Source organism: Natrix helvetica (genome assembly GCF_964273705.1).
Source record: "Natrix helvetica genome assembly, chromosome: 1".
Taxonomy (NCBI): domain Eukaryota; kingdom Metazoa; phylum Chordata; class Lepidosauria; order Squamata; family Natricidae; genus Natrix; species Natrix helvetica.
This window is the reverse complement of record NC_138548.1, coordinates 31,910,503-31,924,169: the sequence shown is the minus strand read 5'-3', so window position 1 is coordinate 31,924,169 and position 13,667 is coordinate 31,910,503. Positions and strand designations below refer to the sequence as shown.

Genomic DNA, 13,667 nt, shown 5'->3' with positions numbered 1-13,667 from the left:
TAAAATGGAGGCTTGTATCCTCTCTTATCTCAGTGTTGCTCACTGAATGGTACTTGGAAATCCCCACCCCCACCCCTTTATTTGTAGAGACTACCTTGTGTTTATGCATGGTTGAAAAAAAAAACCTGTGGATGAAAGGTTAGAATCACATTTATCAGTGTAACACACAAGAAAGGATTTCAGGGAAAGGTCAGGATTCATTTTGGATCCCGTGGAGAGTAATCAAAGGACTTAATGTATAAGCCAATGAACAGATCCTAACATTTAAAAAACATTTATTGTTGGAATAAAGGGAGAGGTAGACAAGATTATAGCTGTATCCCCCTCTGCACTTTTTCTGTAATGCTAGTTTGCAGCATTTGGATGTTTGATATCTGATATAAAAAACCTAAAATTTGATTTAGAGTTGCTTGCAACTGCATGTAGGGGTCACCTCATACCTACACTGTGAATGAGTTGATAAGTAAGCATAGGTTGCAGATGGCCGCAGATGGCCTGATGCGCACACCCAAAGTGCGGAGGTGCAAGTCCTGTGTGCTGATTGGTTGATCCAATCACTTCCTGTTCTGTGTTTTGCTATTTGAATGTCTCCTAGCCAGAATATTACATTGGCAGTAATATAAATGAAACCATCCCTGATTGACAGACATATATGTTCCTTGGCATGCAGTGCAAGTCTGCTCGACCCTTAAGTTGAATGAAAATTGTTTAGGCAATGAAGAGACAAAATCATCTTCCATTTGAATCAGTGAAGAACTCTACTTTCTCAGGAATAGTCATATGAGAAGTAGGTTTTGCTCCCCTTTTGATGCCTGTCTTCATTTCAAATTGTTTGCTAGGCTCCCGAATAGGCCTGAACAAAAACTTAATGCCATTGTAAGGTCTTGTCTCTTCCCAAGAAAGCAGGACTTTTGAAACTGCAGTGGTTCCAAAAGGGGCTTTTATTGGAAGGTTTGTGATAACAAGAGATCTAGGCAAGAACTAAAGCCTCTCACTTAAAACCAGCCATTTAAAGCAATGCTAACCAAACCCCTTCCACACTACATCGTTGCAGGGAAACAGAAACAGAGACTTCATATAGAAATTGATGCAGTAATACAAGAAAAACAAACTTCATATAGAGATTAACACAATGATGCAGGAAGCAGAAACTTCATATACAGACCACTCCATTCCTCCCCCCTTTCCTCCCACCAAAATGCCAGCATCCCTATAGAAATATCTGGCACCGGACAGCCATGATGGCACGAACAAAGTACTTCAGTTTGTACATTAGAACTAGAGTATATTCTCTCTCAATATTTGATCATTGAAATGAAAACTGAAACACAGAACAGAATTCATAGCAGAAAAATCTTATTAAATATTGTTTCCATAGATGCCAAACCGAACTGAAATCTCAACATCTGCACATTCATGTACACCTGCAAGTGATTAGAACAGATTTATGTTGCCTCTTTCTCATGTTTTCTACAAATAGAATGAACGTCTCGATAAAGAAATAAAGAAGTATACTGAGCGTCTGAAACATCTCACTTCCAAGCTGCAAAAAAAAACAACCTATTATAAGAAACATGAAGCTGACTTAACAACAGAAATCGGAAAAATCGAGGCAAGCAACCTGTATTTTAATACATTTTTGTAGCTGTCTTATGTTATAAAATACATTTGACTATAAATACATAAGTAAATATATCCAGCCCATTTAGAATCAAAAGGGAATAGAAGTAGTTTTTAAAAAGTCAGATTGCTAAAGAAGGTGGTGGGAGAATGCGCTTGCGAATCAAGAGTTTGCATTGATTCTAAGTTACTGAAGTGACTTGTGTTGGTTGCTGTGGGCGGCTAGGAGAAGTCAAATTCAGTTTTCTGAAGCACTTTGATGTGAGGCTTCCTTTAGATAAAAGCTTTAAAGTAAAAGCCATGCATTTCTTAGATGCCAAAGTTGACGCTAAACTCAAAATGACTGGAGAGAGAACTAGAGAAAAGAAGGTATAAAGGACTACTAAAGTTAGGTAGAAATCAGAATAACAAATAGCTGTAATTTATTTACTTTAATCAGTTTGCTTTATTCAGATATAAGCACAAATGGTACAAATGGATTTTGAATGACTTTAGTTTTTTTCTGTTTCATTTCAAATCCAGATTATTCCTCTAACATATAAGTCAGAAACAACTGCTTTTTTCTGTTTCAATTCCCAGTACACCAGTCAAGCATAATAACTGACTCCAGCCGGGAATGGAATGGAGAGACAGTGGGTTCAATGAGGAAAAAAAATCAAATTGGTGTTAAGATAGCAGGAGAAATTTGACTGGTCAAGTAAGAGATTTTTAGAAGACAAGGATTTGCTTGTGGATAGGGGAATGTTAAACATGGTGACAGGTGGGGAAGCTACTATTGCTTCTAGGTAGAGAAGTGAAGAAGTGCCTTGTTGGGGATGTATCCAAGACATCTTCTGGAAGAAGGAACAGCTATGAAATATAGGTAATCATATTGAGCTTGAGTTCCAAGGATTCTGAATCTAGCATTGTTCTGCAGGCTGGAATTCACCTCACAGGTGATTGCATTGCATACCAATAGGCTTGCAGCTGCATTTCAAAGTGATGCTTATCAATTACATCATAGGGCCAGGTTATCTGAAGGGAGTGCCTGTTTCCTATGGTCTCTGCCTGTCTAGTAAAATCAAAATTGCTGGATTTTTTAGTCTTGTTTTCCTGTTTTAAATCATTTGTAAACTGCTCAGAGTTTCTGGGAGTCAACATATTACATTTAATAAATATTAAGAATAGAATTCGTATGTGTGGGATTCCCTCAAAGGCACGCCTTTCCTGTTCTGATGCCTACCCTTAGAAATAATATCCCCAGCAATCTGTATATCCCATCCTGATGACGTTCCACAAGTCTTCAAAAACTTGATTATGTTCCTTTTAGGATAAAGTATATATGGAGTCCTAGGGTGGTTGGTTATTTTGTTGTTGTCCAAATGCCTAGGTTCTTTTTATTGTTTTCCTATTTCAAGCATAAGCCACCCAGAATCAACCTGCTGTTGGGTGGTTTCTAAATCTAATCAGCCAATCAGTTGATAGACAGAGTAAATATTAATCAGTTGTTGTATCATGTTAGAATACTAGGATGCTCATTACAGTACCACTCTATGTATAAATTGTTCATTACGCTTTCTTTCCTAAAAGGAAGAATACGGTTCTAAAACAAAACGTGTGGAAGAAATTGAAGAAAAACTACAAGAGAATGCTCCCCTCGCAGAAGAATTACAAAAAGAATTACAAGAATTAAGCACCAATTATGCAAAACAAAAGGAATTATATAATGGTATGTGTAGGAATCTTATCTATGTCATTCATCAAAGTGCAAAAAAGTGCAAAAAAAAAAAGAAAAGCATCCAATTTTAAAATAGTTTTCTTCTTCCAGCTGTGAATCTTATTTTCCAGACTGTTGGAGTTTATGTTCTGCCTGTCCCAGGGTCAATACGTTGCCATCTCTCAATGATAAACCTAGATTTTGCATAGTGGACAAGTTAATTTTAAGAGTTGTAATTTTATTATTTTTATGGCACATAGGTTTCATTGAGTATTTTCTTTTCTTTACATCAGAGAGAAAAGTCAAACTGTAGACCCATGTCAGTCCTAGCTGGTCAGGGCTTCCCAGGAAGTCATCAGCCACTTCTACAAGATTCTGTTTCTGTGGCTTAATCAGAAAAACAGTGTGTCTTTAGTACCAAGTTTGATCTACCTTAGAGGGCTACCATGCAAGTCTCAATGCACTTCTGCACTCCCTCCCTTTTTCTTCATGAGAACTAGAGAGAATCATGTCCTAGACATTTTTGCTAATTACATTTCTGTTCTCTGGACTCAAGATTTATTTTATCTGATATTATAATATTATATATTATTTTATCTGATAGTATTGCTGTATCTTTTTCTCCTGTTCCTTAAATTTCTTGTTTCTGCCCATTACATTATGGAACTGTCTTTCTCCTCTGGTTTCTTCTAACTGATAAGATATGGAGGAATTGTTGAGGTCTAGGTCCCAGCTTTAAACCAATGCCATTTTGTAGGACCTAGGAGACAGGCCTTGTGTGCCTATCCTATAGAATTGTCATCCCTGAAATCCATATGGCTCCAACCTTGTTGATCTTGTAAAGCCTAACCTACCGCATTTTTTGGAGTATAAGTCGCACCAAGGTTTTGAAGAGGCAAATTAAAAAAAAAGTTTTTGCACTCTGCAGAACCAGCCCAAAACCAGCCTGTTTTTCGCGAAAATGGGCCCGTCCCCCCCCAAAGGCATGAATAGCCTTTAGGGGGCTTGCAGAGTGATCCTGTGGGGTGGGGTCCCTCCCCAAACGAGCAAAAAATGGCCCACTTTTTTGTCAAAAAAATTGCGTGCATAGCCTGTAGGAGGCTTATAGAGTGCTCCCGGGGGCTGGAAGGGCAAAATTGCGTGAAAAATGGCCCGCTTTTCACTAATTTCTGCCCTTCCCAGCCCCCAGGAGCTCTCTGAAAGCCTGCTGTATTCAGTATATAAGATTTTCAGCCTCTTTTTTAAGGGAAAAAGGTGTGTCTTATACTCCGAAAAATACAGTATCTCCAGACACTGAGAGACAAAGAAGGGCTTATTCCCTGATAGTTATCAAGCACAAAATATGTCTGTGTTATTATCTCCTGATGCTCATCATATATTCTATGGAAGATTGCTATTTGATTTTGTTGGCATTTTACTTGAGATTTTAAGCCTATTACATACATGCATGCATACAAACAGTGTTAATACCACTTTATAATGCCTTGGTGTAAAGCCACACTTGGAATACTGCATCCAGTTTTGGTCGCCATGATGTAAAAAAGATGTGGAGACTCAAGAAAGAGTGCAGAGAAGAGCAACAAAGATGATTAGGGGACTGGAGGCTAAAACATATAAAAACAGTTGCTAGAATTGGTTATATCTAGTTTGATGAAAAGAAGGATTGGGGATGACATGATAGCAGTATTCCAATATCTCAGGGGTTACCATAAAGAAGAGGGAGTTTAAGCTATTCTCCAAAGCACCTGAAGGCAGGACCAGAAGCAGTGAGTGGAAACTAACCAAGGAGAGAAGCAATCTAGAACTAAGGAAAAATTTCCTGACTGTTAGAACAATTAATCAGTGGAACAACGTGCCTCCAGAAGTTGTGAATGCTCCAACACTAGAAGTTTTAAAGAAGAGATTGGATAATCATTTGTCTGAAATGGTGTAGTGTTTCCTGCCTAAGCAGAAGGTTGGACTAGAAGACCTTCAAGGTCCCTTCCGACTCTTATTCTATTACATTCTATACATAAGTTACTGAGAGACATTTTATGATGGAGATGACATACAAGTCAACAGATAAATAACCCAAATATTAACGACATCAAAATGCATTTTCTGAGTGCTTCCTTTCTGAATCAAGTTGGGTAGTTTTCAGTGAGAAGACTTTGGTTGTGTCTGATGCCTATTTACTTTTATTTGGTGCCAAATGAAAATCTTTCCTCCTTCCCTTTTAGTAGAACTTATCACACATTTAGAATTTGTGAGATTTATGATAGTGCTAAAAGAGATAGCTACTAAAGAGAAGTGGCTGTATTACCATGTTTCCACTACTTTTATTTTAGATGTTGCAGCAAGTTCTATATTTAGGTTAGATATTGTGGGCACGAGTGTTTTATTGTTTAGTAGTTTGGTCAATAATTTTCACTAATAAGTAATTTATAAGTATTCTAAGTTATTTCCTTCTAATCTTGTGGGTCGTTTCCTGAACCCTTCTAATAAGCTATGTTACTGTATAATTTATTTTTTTCTCCTCTGCTTATTTATAGACTTACAAGATGAAGAAAACGCACTTAAAGTAGGCATAGAGCATTCATTAAGGGAAGTTCAGAGACTTGAAAGGCAAAAGGTAAGCAGGCATATGTTTTTCTTACAATACGTTACTTTCTATTTCTGTGTGACCACTTTTGGTGGCTAATGGTTCCACTTAAACCTTTTGTTTTTTAAAATAATTTTCATTAGAGATTTTAAAATTAGTCTTAAGTATTATAAATTGAAATAAAAAAAATGAAAAATGAAAAGTACAGACAGAAAAAGAAAACGAGAAAATTAAATGGAAAAAAGAATATTTAAAGAAGTGCATTTCAATCTTTTGTTCAATAAGCATAAGAATAATTAGTATTTATTTACCTCCTTTGATGTTATATTACATAAATAACTTATTTCCGTATTCTAATCCTTATCCAACCACAAATTCAAAAATCATTAAATGTTTTGGTTCAGGATCAGCAAAGAGTCCATAAACGGTTCTCAGAACGTTATAAAAATATTTATTTTAACCCTGATCAAATAGGTTAATTCTACATTCTTTTACATTAAAATGCTAGGATTTTACCTCCACTCAAATTTTCATTCTTTCATCTAAGAATTTTTTTGTGACTTTAACAACCCTCTTTTGCAAATCCAATAATCGACCATTACCGATTATTGTAACTTCTTGGGTTATCATTTATATTTCCATTTCCATTTTTGTCTTATAGTCTATAACTTCTACTTAATTTTCTGACATTTCTGCTTCATAGGTTAGGATTTGTCAGTCATCCTGTCAACCTATACATTTTTACAAATTATTCTCCTTCACGTCTTCTTTAACTTTTTTTTGAATAATGCATTTGCATAATCAGATATTGTTGCTATCATTTAACTATGTGCTTCTGTCCCATATCTTCACAAATCCTTCGAAGTGACTCCAATGTAGTATCACAGTTATTTTTGCAAATGTCATTGCTAGTCCTCAAATTCAAAAATAAAAAAATAAATAATCAAGCAACGAATTTGCGAACACCTAGAAGCAAACAAAGTAATAGCCAAAAGTCAACATGGATTTGTCAAAAACAGATCATGCCAGACTAATCTTATTGCATTCTTTGATAATGTGACAAAATTAGTGGACCAGAAGAATGCCGTTGATATAGTTTACTTGGACTTCAGTAAGGCTTTTGATAAGGTAGACCATAACCTACTACTAGATAAAGTAGAAGAATGTGGGTTAGAGAGCATCACCACCAGATGGATTCGTAACTGGCTGACCAACCGCACTCAACGTGTAGTCCTCAATGGAACTGCATCTACATGGAGGGAAGTATGCAGTGGAGTACCCCAAGGCTCTGTTTTAGGCCCAGTACTCTTCAACATCTTCATCAATGATTTGGATGAGGGAATAAATGGGGAACTCATCAAATTTGCAGATGACACCAAGCTGGCAGGAATAGCCAACACTCCAGAAGATAGGCTTAAGATACAGAAGGATCTTGACAAACTTGAACATTGGGCACTATCTAATAAAATGAAATTCAATGGTGAAAAGAGTAAGGTTCTACATTTAGGCAACAAAAACGGAATGCACAGGTACAGTATAGGTGGTACCGTGCTCAATAGTAGTAACTGTGAGAGGGATCTTGGAGTTCTAGTGGACAACCATTTAAATATGAGCCAGCAGTGTGCAGCAGCTGCCAAAAAAGCCAACACAGTTCTAGGCTGCATCAACAGAGGGATAGAATCAAGATCACGTGAAGTGTTAATACCACTTTATAATGCCTTGGTAAGGCCACACTTGGAATACTGCACTCAGTTCTGGTCGCCACGATGTAAAAAAGATGTGGAGACTCTAGAAAGAGTGCAGAGAAGAGCAACAAAGATGATTAGGGGACTGGAGACTAAAACATATGAAGAACGGTTGCAGGAACTAGGTATGTCTAGCTTAAGAGAAAGAAGGACTAGGGGAGACATGATAGCAGTGTTCCAATATCTCAGGGGTTGCCACAAAGAAGAGGGAGTCAAGCTATTCTCCAAGGCACCTGTGGACAGAACAAGAAGCAATGGGTGGAAACTAATCAAGGAGAGAAGGAACTTAGAACTGAGGAGAAACTTCCTGACAGTTAGAACAATTAATCAGTGGAACAGCTTGCCTCCAGAAGTTGTGAATGCCCCAACACTGGAAGTCTTTAAGAAGATGTTGGATAGCCATTTGTCTGGAACGGTATAGGGTTTCCTGCCTAGGCAGGGGGTTGGACTAGAAGACCTCCAAGGTCCCTTCCAACTCTACTGTTGTATTGTATTATTGTAAAAAACAGATTTTTCTTTCTCACCCCTCTGTCCTGAGGTTTTTAGTCCCCACTAGTACACTCACTTTTGTATCATGTAGTCTGCCTCAATTTGTTTGGCCTTGGTTAAAAATAACAGCCTACCATCCCTTCTGTGAAGGACTATAACAATTGCTGTTCACACAGTTATTTTTGTTTTAATTATTTAAAAGGTTTTATAGCAAAAGTCACAATATTTCAAATATTAAATATTTCCAGTTTGTCTTTCTGCAATTAATTTTTCCTTTCTTTCTGGAATGAAGGATCACTCACCTGATATTTTTTCACACTTACTGCTAGAAAAATCATTTTGAATGTTAAAAAAGTTATATTCAAAACGTAAGAAAGTGAAGCTTGATAAATATAGGTTCCATACATTCTACACTGTGCTTGAAAGCTTGATTGTTTTCCTTGATTGGCATTCAAACCCACAAATTGATTCCTATGGTCTCCTCATAAGGATAACCATATGGAGCACAGGTGGGCGATTTCTCATCCTCTCCTTATTCAGAAAGTCTCCACTGGACCAGATTTGTTACTGTTCTTGACCACAATGTTATTTTTGTTCCTTTAGAAAATTTTTACCTTGCCATTCTCTCACTTGGAAGTTGGCTCCACTTACACTTTTTAAAAATTAAGGGGCCACAGAAGATGGAATAATGATGCAAATTTGGTGAGGCTATTCCCCCTTTTACTGCATGTGTGGCAGAGGTGGGTTTCTGCCGGTTCGACTCGGATCGGACAAACCGCTAGTGGCTGCGAGGGGAAGCTCCACCACCCACCCGGATGCTTCTGCGCATGCACGTAGTGAAATAAATTGAAACCCACCACTGATGTGCGGTTTATTTAAGTTAAATTTACTATCGAACAATTTTTATGCATAGCATGCCTGCAAAATATCAAAAATTCTGCCTCCAATTTTCAACAAGAGTGGATCAGTAACTGTTCTGAGAGACTCCAAAGAGGCCTCAGGGCACACCTGTAGACAGAACCAATTCTTTCTGGCAACCTACACTCAGGTAAAGTAGGGATTAACATAAGGCAAAAATCAGGCAGAAAAAAATAGCCTAATCAAGGAACTATCAAAGAGAAAACTACATTACCCATCAAAACTGGCATGGCAAACTGCTGCATATACGTAGGAAACAAATTCCACTCTTACTTGCATTGGTGATATTACCAAGTTTGGGTAATGAAATATTTGCAAAAAGTTCAGAGAGCGCCAAGGATTCTATAAACTAAGTACAACAAAGCGACTTCAAGGTAGCATCCTTCTGTAAATAACTTTTTTTGCTGATTGCAAGCTACAGCTTGGCAAAATATTGGAGAGGATATTCAGCCTTATTCTCTGTCACTTGCTATTAAGTGTGTTGATTGAAAAACTGACACGGATCGGTATTGGGAAATTGTATCAATGGTGATTAAAACTAAGTACTGTGTTAATTATTACATTAATCAGGGATATGGTGGTGCAGCGGCTTGGATTTGCTAGCCAGAGAGAGCACTCCAGCGGTTCAAGCCCATGGCACCGCATGGTGGAGTGAGGTCACATCATTTGTCCCTAGCTTCTATCCACCTAGCAATTCGAAAGCATATAAAAATTTAAGTAGATAAATAGGTGCCACTCTGGTGGAAAATGATAGCAGCACTCCAAGTGGAAGCAGGAGCTGGCGCTGAACCTGCTCAATGCAAGGTGAGGTCAGCAAAAGAAAACTCAAAGGAACTGACATCTCCCACATGCTGCTAGCCAGCTGGTGCAAAGCCCTGTGGTGCACCATGGGTAGCACGCATGCATGAACAAATGAACTAGTAATCTTAAGCTTCCCAAACTACTCCGTGGTAAAACGCATTACAGACTTCCCTGGCTATGTATGCCATACACTATTTTTTTCTTTTACCTTAATCATTTAATTATTTAGGTTAATTCATAATTCAAGTAATTAGCGATTCAGTAAAAGAATTACAAGCATGAATCCATAGTCAAGAGTTCTATCTAGTAATATTTCAATTTTTTCTTCCTTCTCCCAAGCATTCATCCAATCAGCAAGAGTTTTAAAAAGATTTATGATACAAATATTTTTGTAAATGTTATGAAATCTTAGTGCCGGAATTTGTCTGATTGTTATTCTTAGCACTCTTTCCTTGGTATCATGTTCCTAAGATTATAGCTACATAAGATGCATCAATATTTGCCAACAGGAAATTGCCAAGACTGAACTCCAGATGAGCAGAGATACAGCATTTGATCAACTGACAAATTTGACATATTCTATTAAGTTTATTGAGAGAGACAACTATGAAATAGATAGAATGATCTTCATTTTGAATGGAGAGAATGCCCGGTTAAGAGCTGTGAGTATTTCGAGAAAGGAATAGTTCTGCAAGTCAACTTTTGGCAATCTGGCAAGACACTTAACAGTTCTGGAATGGCTGTAGAGAGCAGAAAGACATTGTAAAAATGCCATTTTGTGCCCATTGCTACTTTTTAGTGGTTTGATTTATATAAGAAAAAAAGTATTTTGCATGGGGTTGCTAAACTAGAATTATTGGCTAAAATGATATTATAGTTTATGCATGTTATGACACTTGATTATCTATGCTATATGCTCTTTTTTCCAAGTAAATTAATTCTACAATATTTGAGGTTTTTTTAAAAATGTCAGGAGATCTTAATTATTTGTTTAGTATTTCATAGTACAATGTTTACTTTTAGGAATCTTTTGAATCAGATTTCCAAAAATTACTGATGTGTAAATCTTGGAATTCTACAGGGACTGCTTGTTAGATGGGATGGGAGGAGCAGTTTCTATATCAGAAGAGAGGGGCATGGATTGCATATGATTTGCAGCCTATTTTTCCCAAGAGGTATATAGACAGATCAGGATTATGTGGAAGCAGGGGTGAAATTATTCTGGTTCGGCTGAACTGGTAGGGACAATTGTTATTGGTTCTGTGAGCCAGTAGTAAAAAAAGGCTTCCGAGGATCGCACGGCTCAGCTGTCAGCCGCATGATCATCAGAAGCTTCCCCCCCTCCCCTTTTTGAAGCATTTTTCCTGCTGGTTCAGGCAAATAGGCAAGAAAAAAAATGCTTTAAAAAGGGGGGGGGGAGGAAAGCTTTCGACAATCGCACAACTCACAGCTGATCCACGCTATCGTCACAAGCCCCCCCCCCTTTTAAAGTATTTTTCTTGCCTATTCACCCACACTGGCAGGAAAAAAATGCTTTAAAAAGTGAAAAAAAGTTGGCCACGCCCACCCAGTCACATGACAACTCCCACCCACCCCAAGCCATGCCCACAGAACCGGTGGCAAAAATTTTTAGATTTCACCACTGTGTAGAAGATATTGATATTGCTATCAATTCCACTCCAACTTTCTTCTGCAGTTCACTGGCTTTGTTTGAATAATCCATTAAAAGCTGTGCCCATCCTCCTTGCAGAAATAAAGCATATTCTTTGGTTATAATTATTTAATAATCTGGTTTGAAGATTACAAGAAGTGTCTGGGAAAACAGAGAATGCAAACATCCACATGAGATGTATTTAGATTGATAAAAGAAGAGTAAAATGGGACTATCTTTTGTAATAATGGAATGAAAGCATAGCATAATTGGGAGGTTTTAAGATTAAAGAAAAAAAAAGATGATTGGTAGGCAGTCCTTGGGAACATGGGAAGCACTGTGAAAGTAATTCAAGAGAGAGTAATTGAGTGTGAAGGGCCCCTCCAGCAGTCATTTTGATGATCAAATGATGTTTTAAGAAGTTGTAATCCACCTAGGAATGGGCGGTATATTAATTTGCAGCAGCTGCCAAAAAAGCCAACACAGTTCTGGGCTGCATCAACAGAGGGATAGAATCAAGATCACGTGAAGTGTTAATACCACTTTATAATGCCTTGGTAAGGCCACACTTGGAATACTGCATTCAGTTCTGGTCGCCACGATGTAGAAAAGATGTGGAGACTCTAGAAAGAGTGCAGAGACGAGCAACAAAGATGATTAGGGGACTGGAGGCTAAAACATATGAGGAACGGTTGCAGGAATCAATAGCTTCTACATGAATGTTTTGTTTCTTTGGCTGTATCCTTATAGGGCATTGCATATTTCAAAGAAGATATATCCACAATAGATGGGGAGGCAAAGACCTATCAGTTAAAGAGACAACAAATCCAGCAATGTACAAAAGATCTTTACGGTGAGTATTATGTGGCAGGAATTTCTACTCCAGCTGAAATGAATTTTTTTGTGTAAAAATGAATTAAAAATGATCCACAACAAGACCTACATGTGGTTTTCCTCAGAAAATTCTAGGGTATGGCTTCCTGACTATTTTTCCTAAATTTAATAGAGGTTTAGCACTTGTACCCATAGAACTTTAGCCCAAAGGGAAATGGACACACCGCATACATGACTGGTGGCAGATGTTTGCCAGTGTTGTGGCATCCCCTTTTCGAGGTATAGCAATAGCACTTAGACTTATATATTGCTTCATAGTGCTTTTACAGCCCTCTCTAAGTGGTTTCCAGAATCAGCATATTGCCCCCAACAATCTGGGCCCTCATTTTACCCACCTCGGAAGGATGGAAGGCTGAGTCAAACCTTGAGCCGGTGAGATTTGAACTGCTGAACGGCAGCTAGCAGTCAGCTGAGGTACCGTATTTTTCAGAGTATAAGATTCACCTTTTTCCCTCAAAAAAGAGGGTGAAAATCTGGGTGTGTCTTATATACTGAATACAGCATTTTTGGCCTCACGAAACCTCTCCCCCTTTGATAAAATGGCCATGCATAGCCTTTAGGAGGCTTCCAGAGTGCTCCTGGGGGCTAGTGAGAGCAAAAATGAGAAAAGAATGGGCCGTTTTTTGCTCATTTTTACCCCCCAGCACCCAGGAGCACTTTGGAAGCTATGCATGCCCTTTTTTGACAAAAAACATGCCCGTTTTGGGGAGGTCTGCAGAGTGCAAAAACTTTTTTTAAAAATTTGCCTTTTCAAAATCTTGGTGCGTCTTATATCCGGTGCATCTTATACTACGAAAAATACGGTAGCCTGCAGTACTGCACTCTAAACACTGTGCCACCCCGGCTGTATGATGGTTCCTTAATGGATACCTTGTAGTAAAGCAGTTTCCCACAGAAGAAACTTAATGAAGGGTCTATATACACATATGCAATTGTTGGGGAAATTCCCAATTAGAAATCTAAGGAAAGATTTCATTATTAAGAACCAAACAAGTATTTGATCCTGGATCGATCGATTTGTGGTAAATAAGAAACCGCTGTAGTATTTCTACGAGTAAATTACACTAACAGACTATTAATAGAGGGCCATGAACTTTAGCTTTGCTGTTGCTTAACCTGTTAACTATTTTTTCTTTTATATATGTAATGTATGACAGGTCAATTGGATTGCAAATACATGTAGAATCTTATAAATTTTGGATCTGCTTTACAAGGGGAAAAGCTATTATTGCTGCCGTAGATTTGTCAGTGTTCAACTAGGGGGCCTAATAT

General features: G+C 37.9%; 1 protein-coding gene across 1 annotated transcript in view; it reads left to right on the top strand.

The window, feature by feature from the left end:
- The window catches only part of CCDC175 (coiled-coil domain containing 175), a 52,142-nt gene that overhangs the window by 34,466 nt on the left and 4,009 nt on the right, over positions 1–13,667 (top strand). The window contains exons 13-17 of the mRNA XM_081937134.1: positions 1,481–1,612; positions 3,190–3,328; positions 5,848–5,927; positions 10,360–10,512; positions 12,252–12,354. Of these exons, the coding sequence (XP_081793260.1) occupies positions 1,481–1,612; positions 3,190–3,328; positions 5,848–5,927; positions 10,360–10,512; positions 12,252–12,354 (607 nt within the window). The remainder of the gene's footprint in view (positions 1–1,480; positions 1,613–3,189; positions 3,329–5,847; positions 5,928–10,359; positions 10,513–12,251; positions 12,355–13,667) is intronic.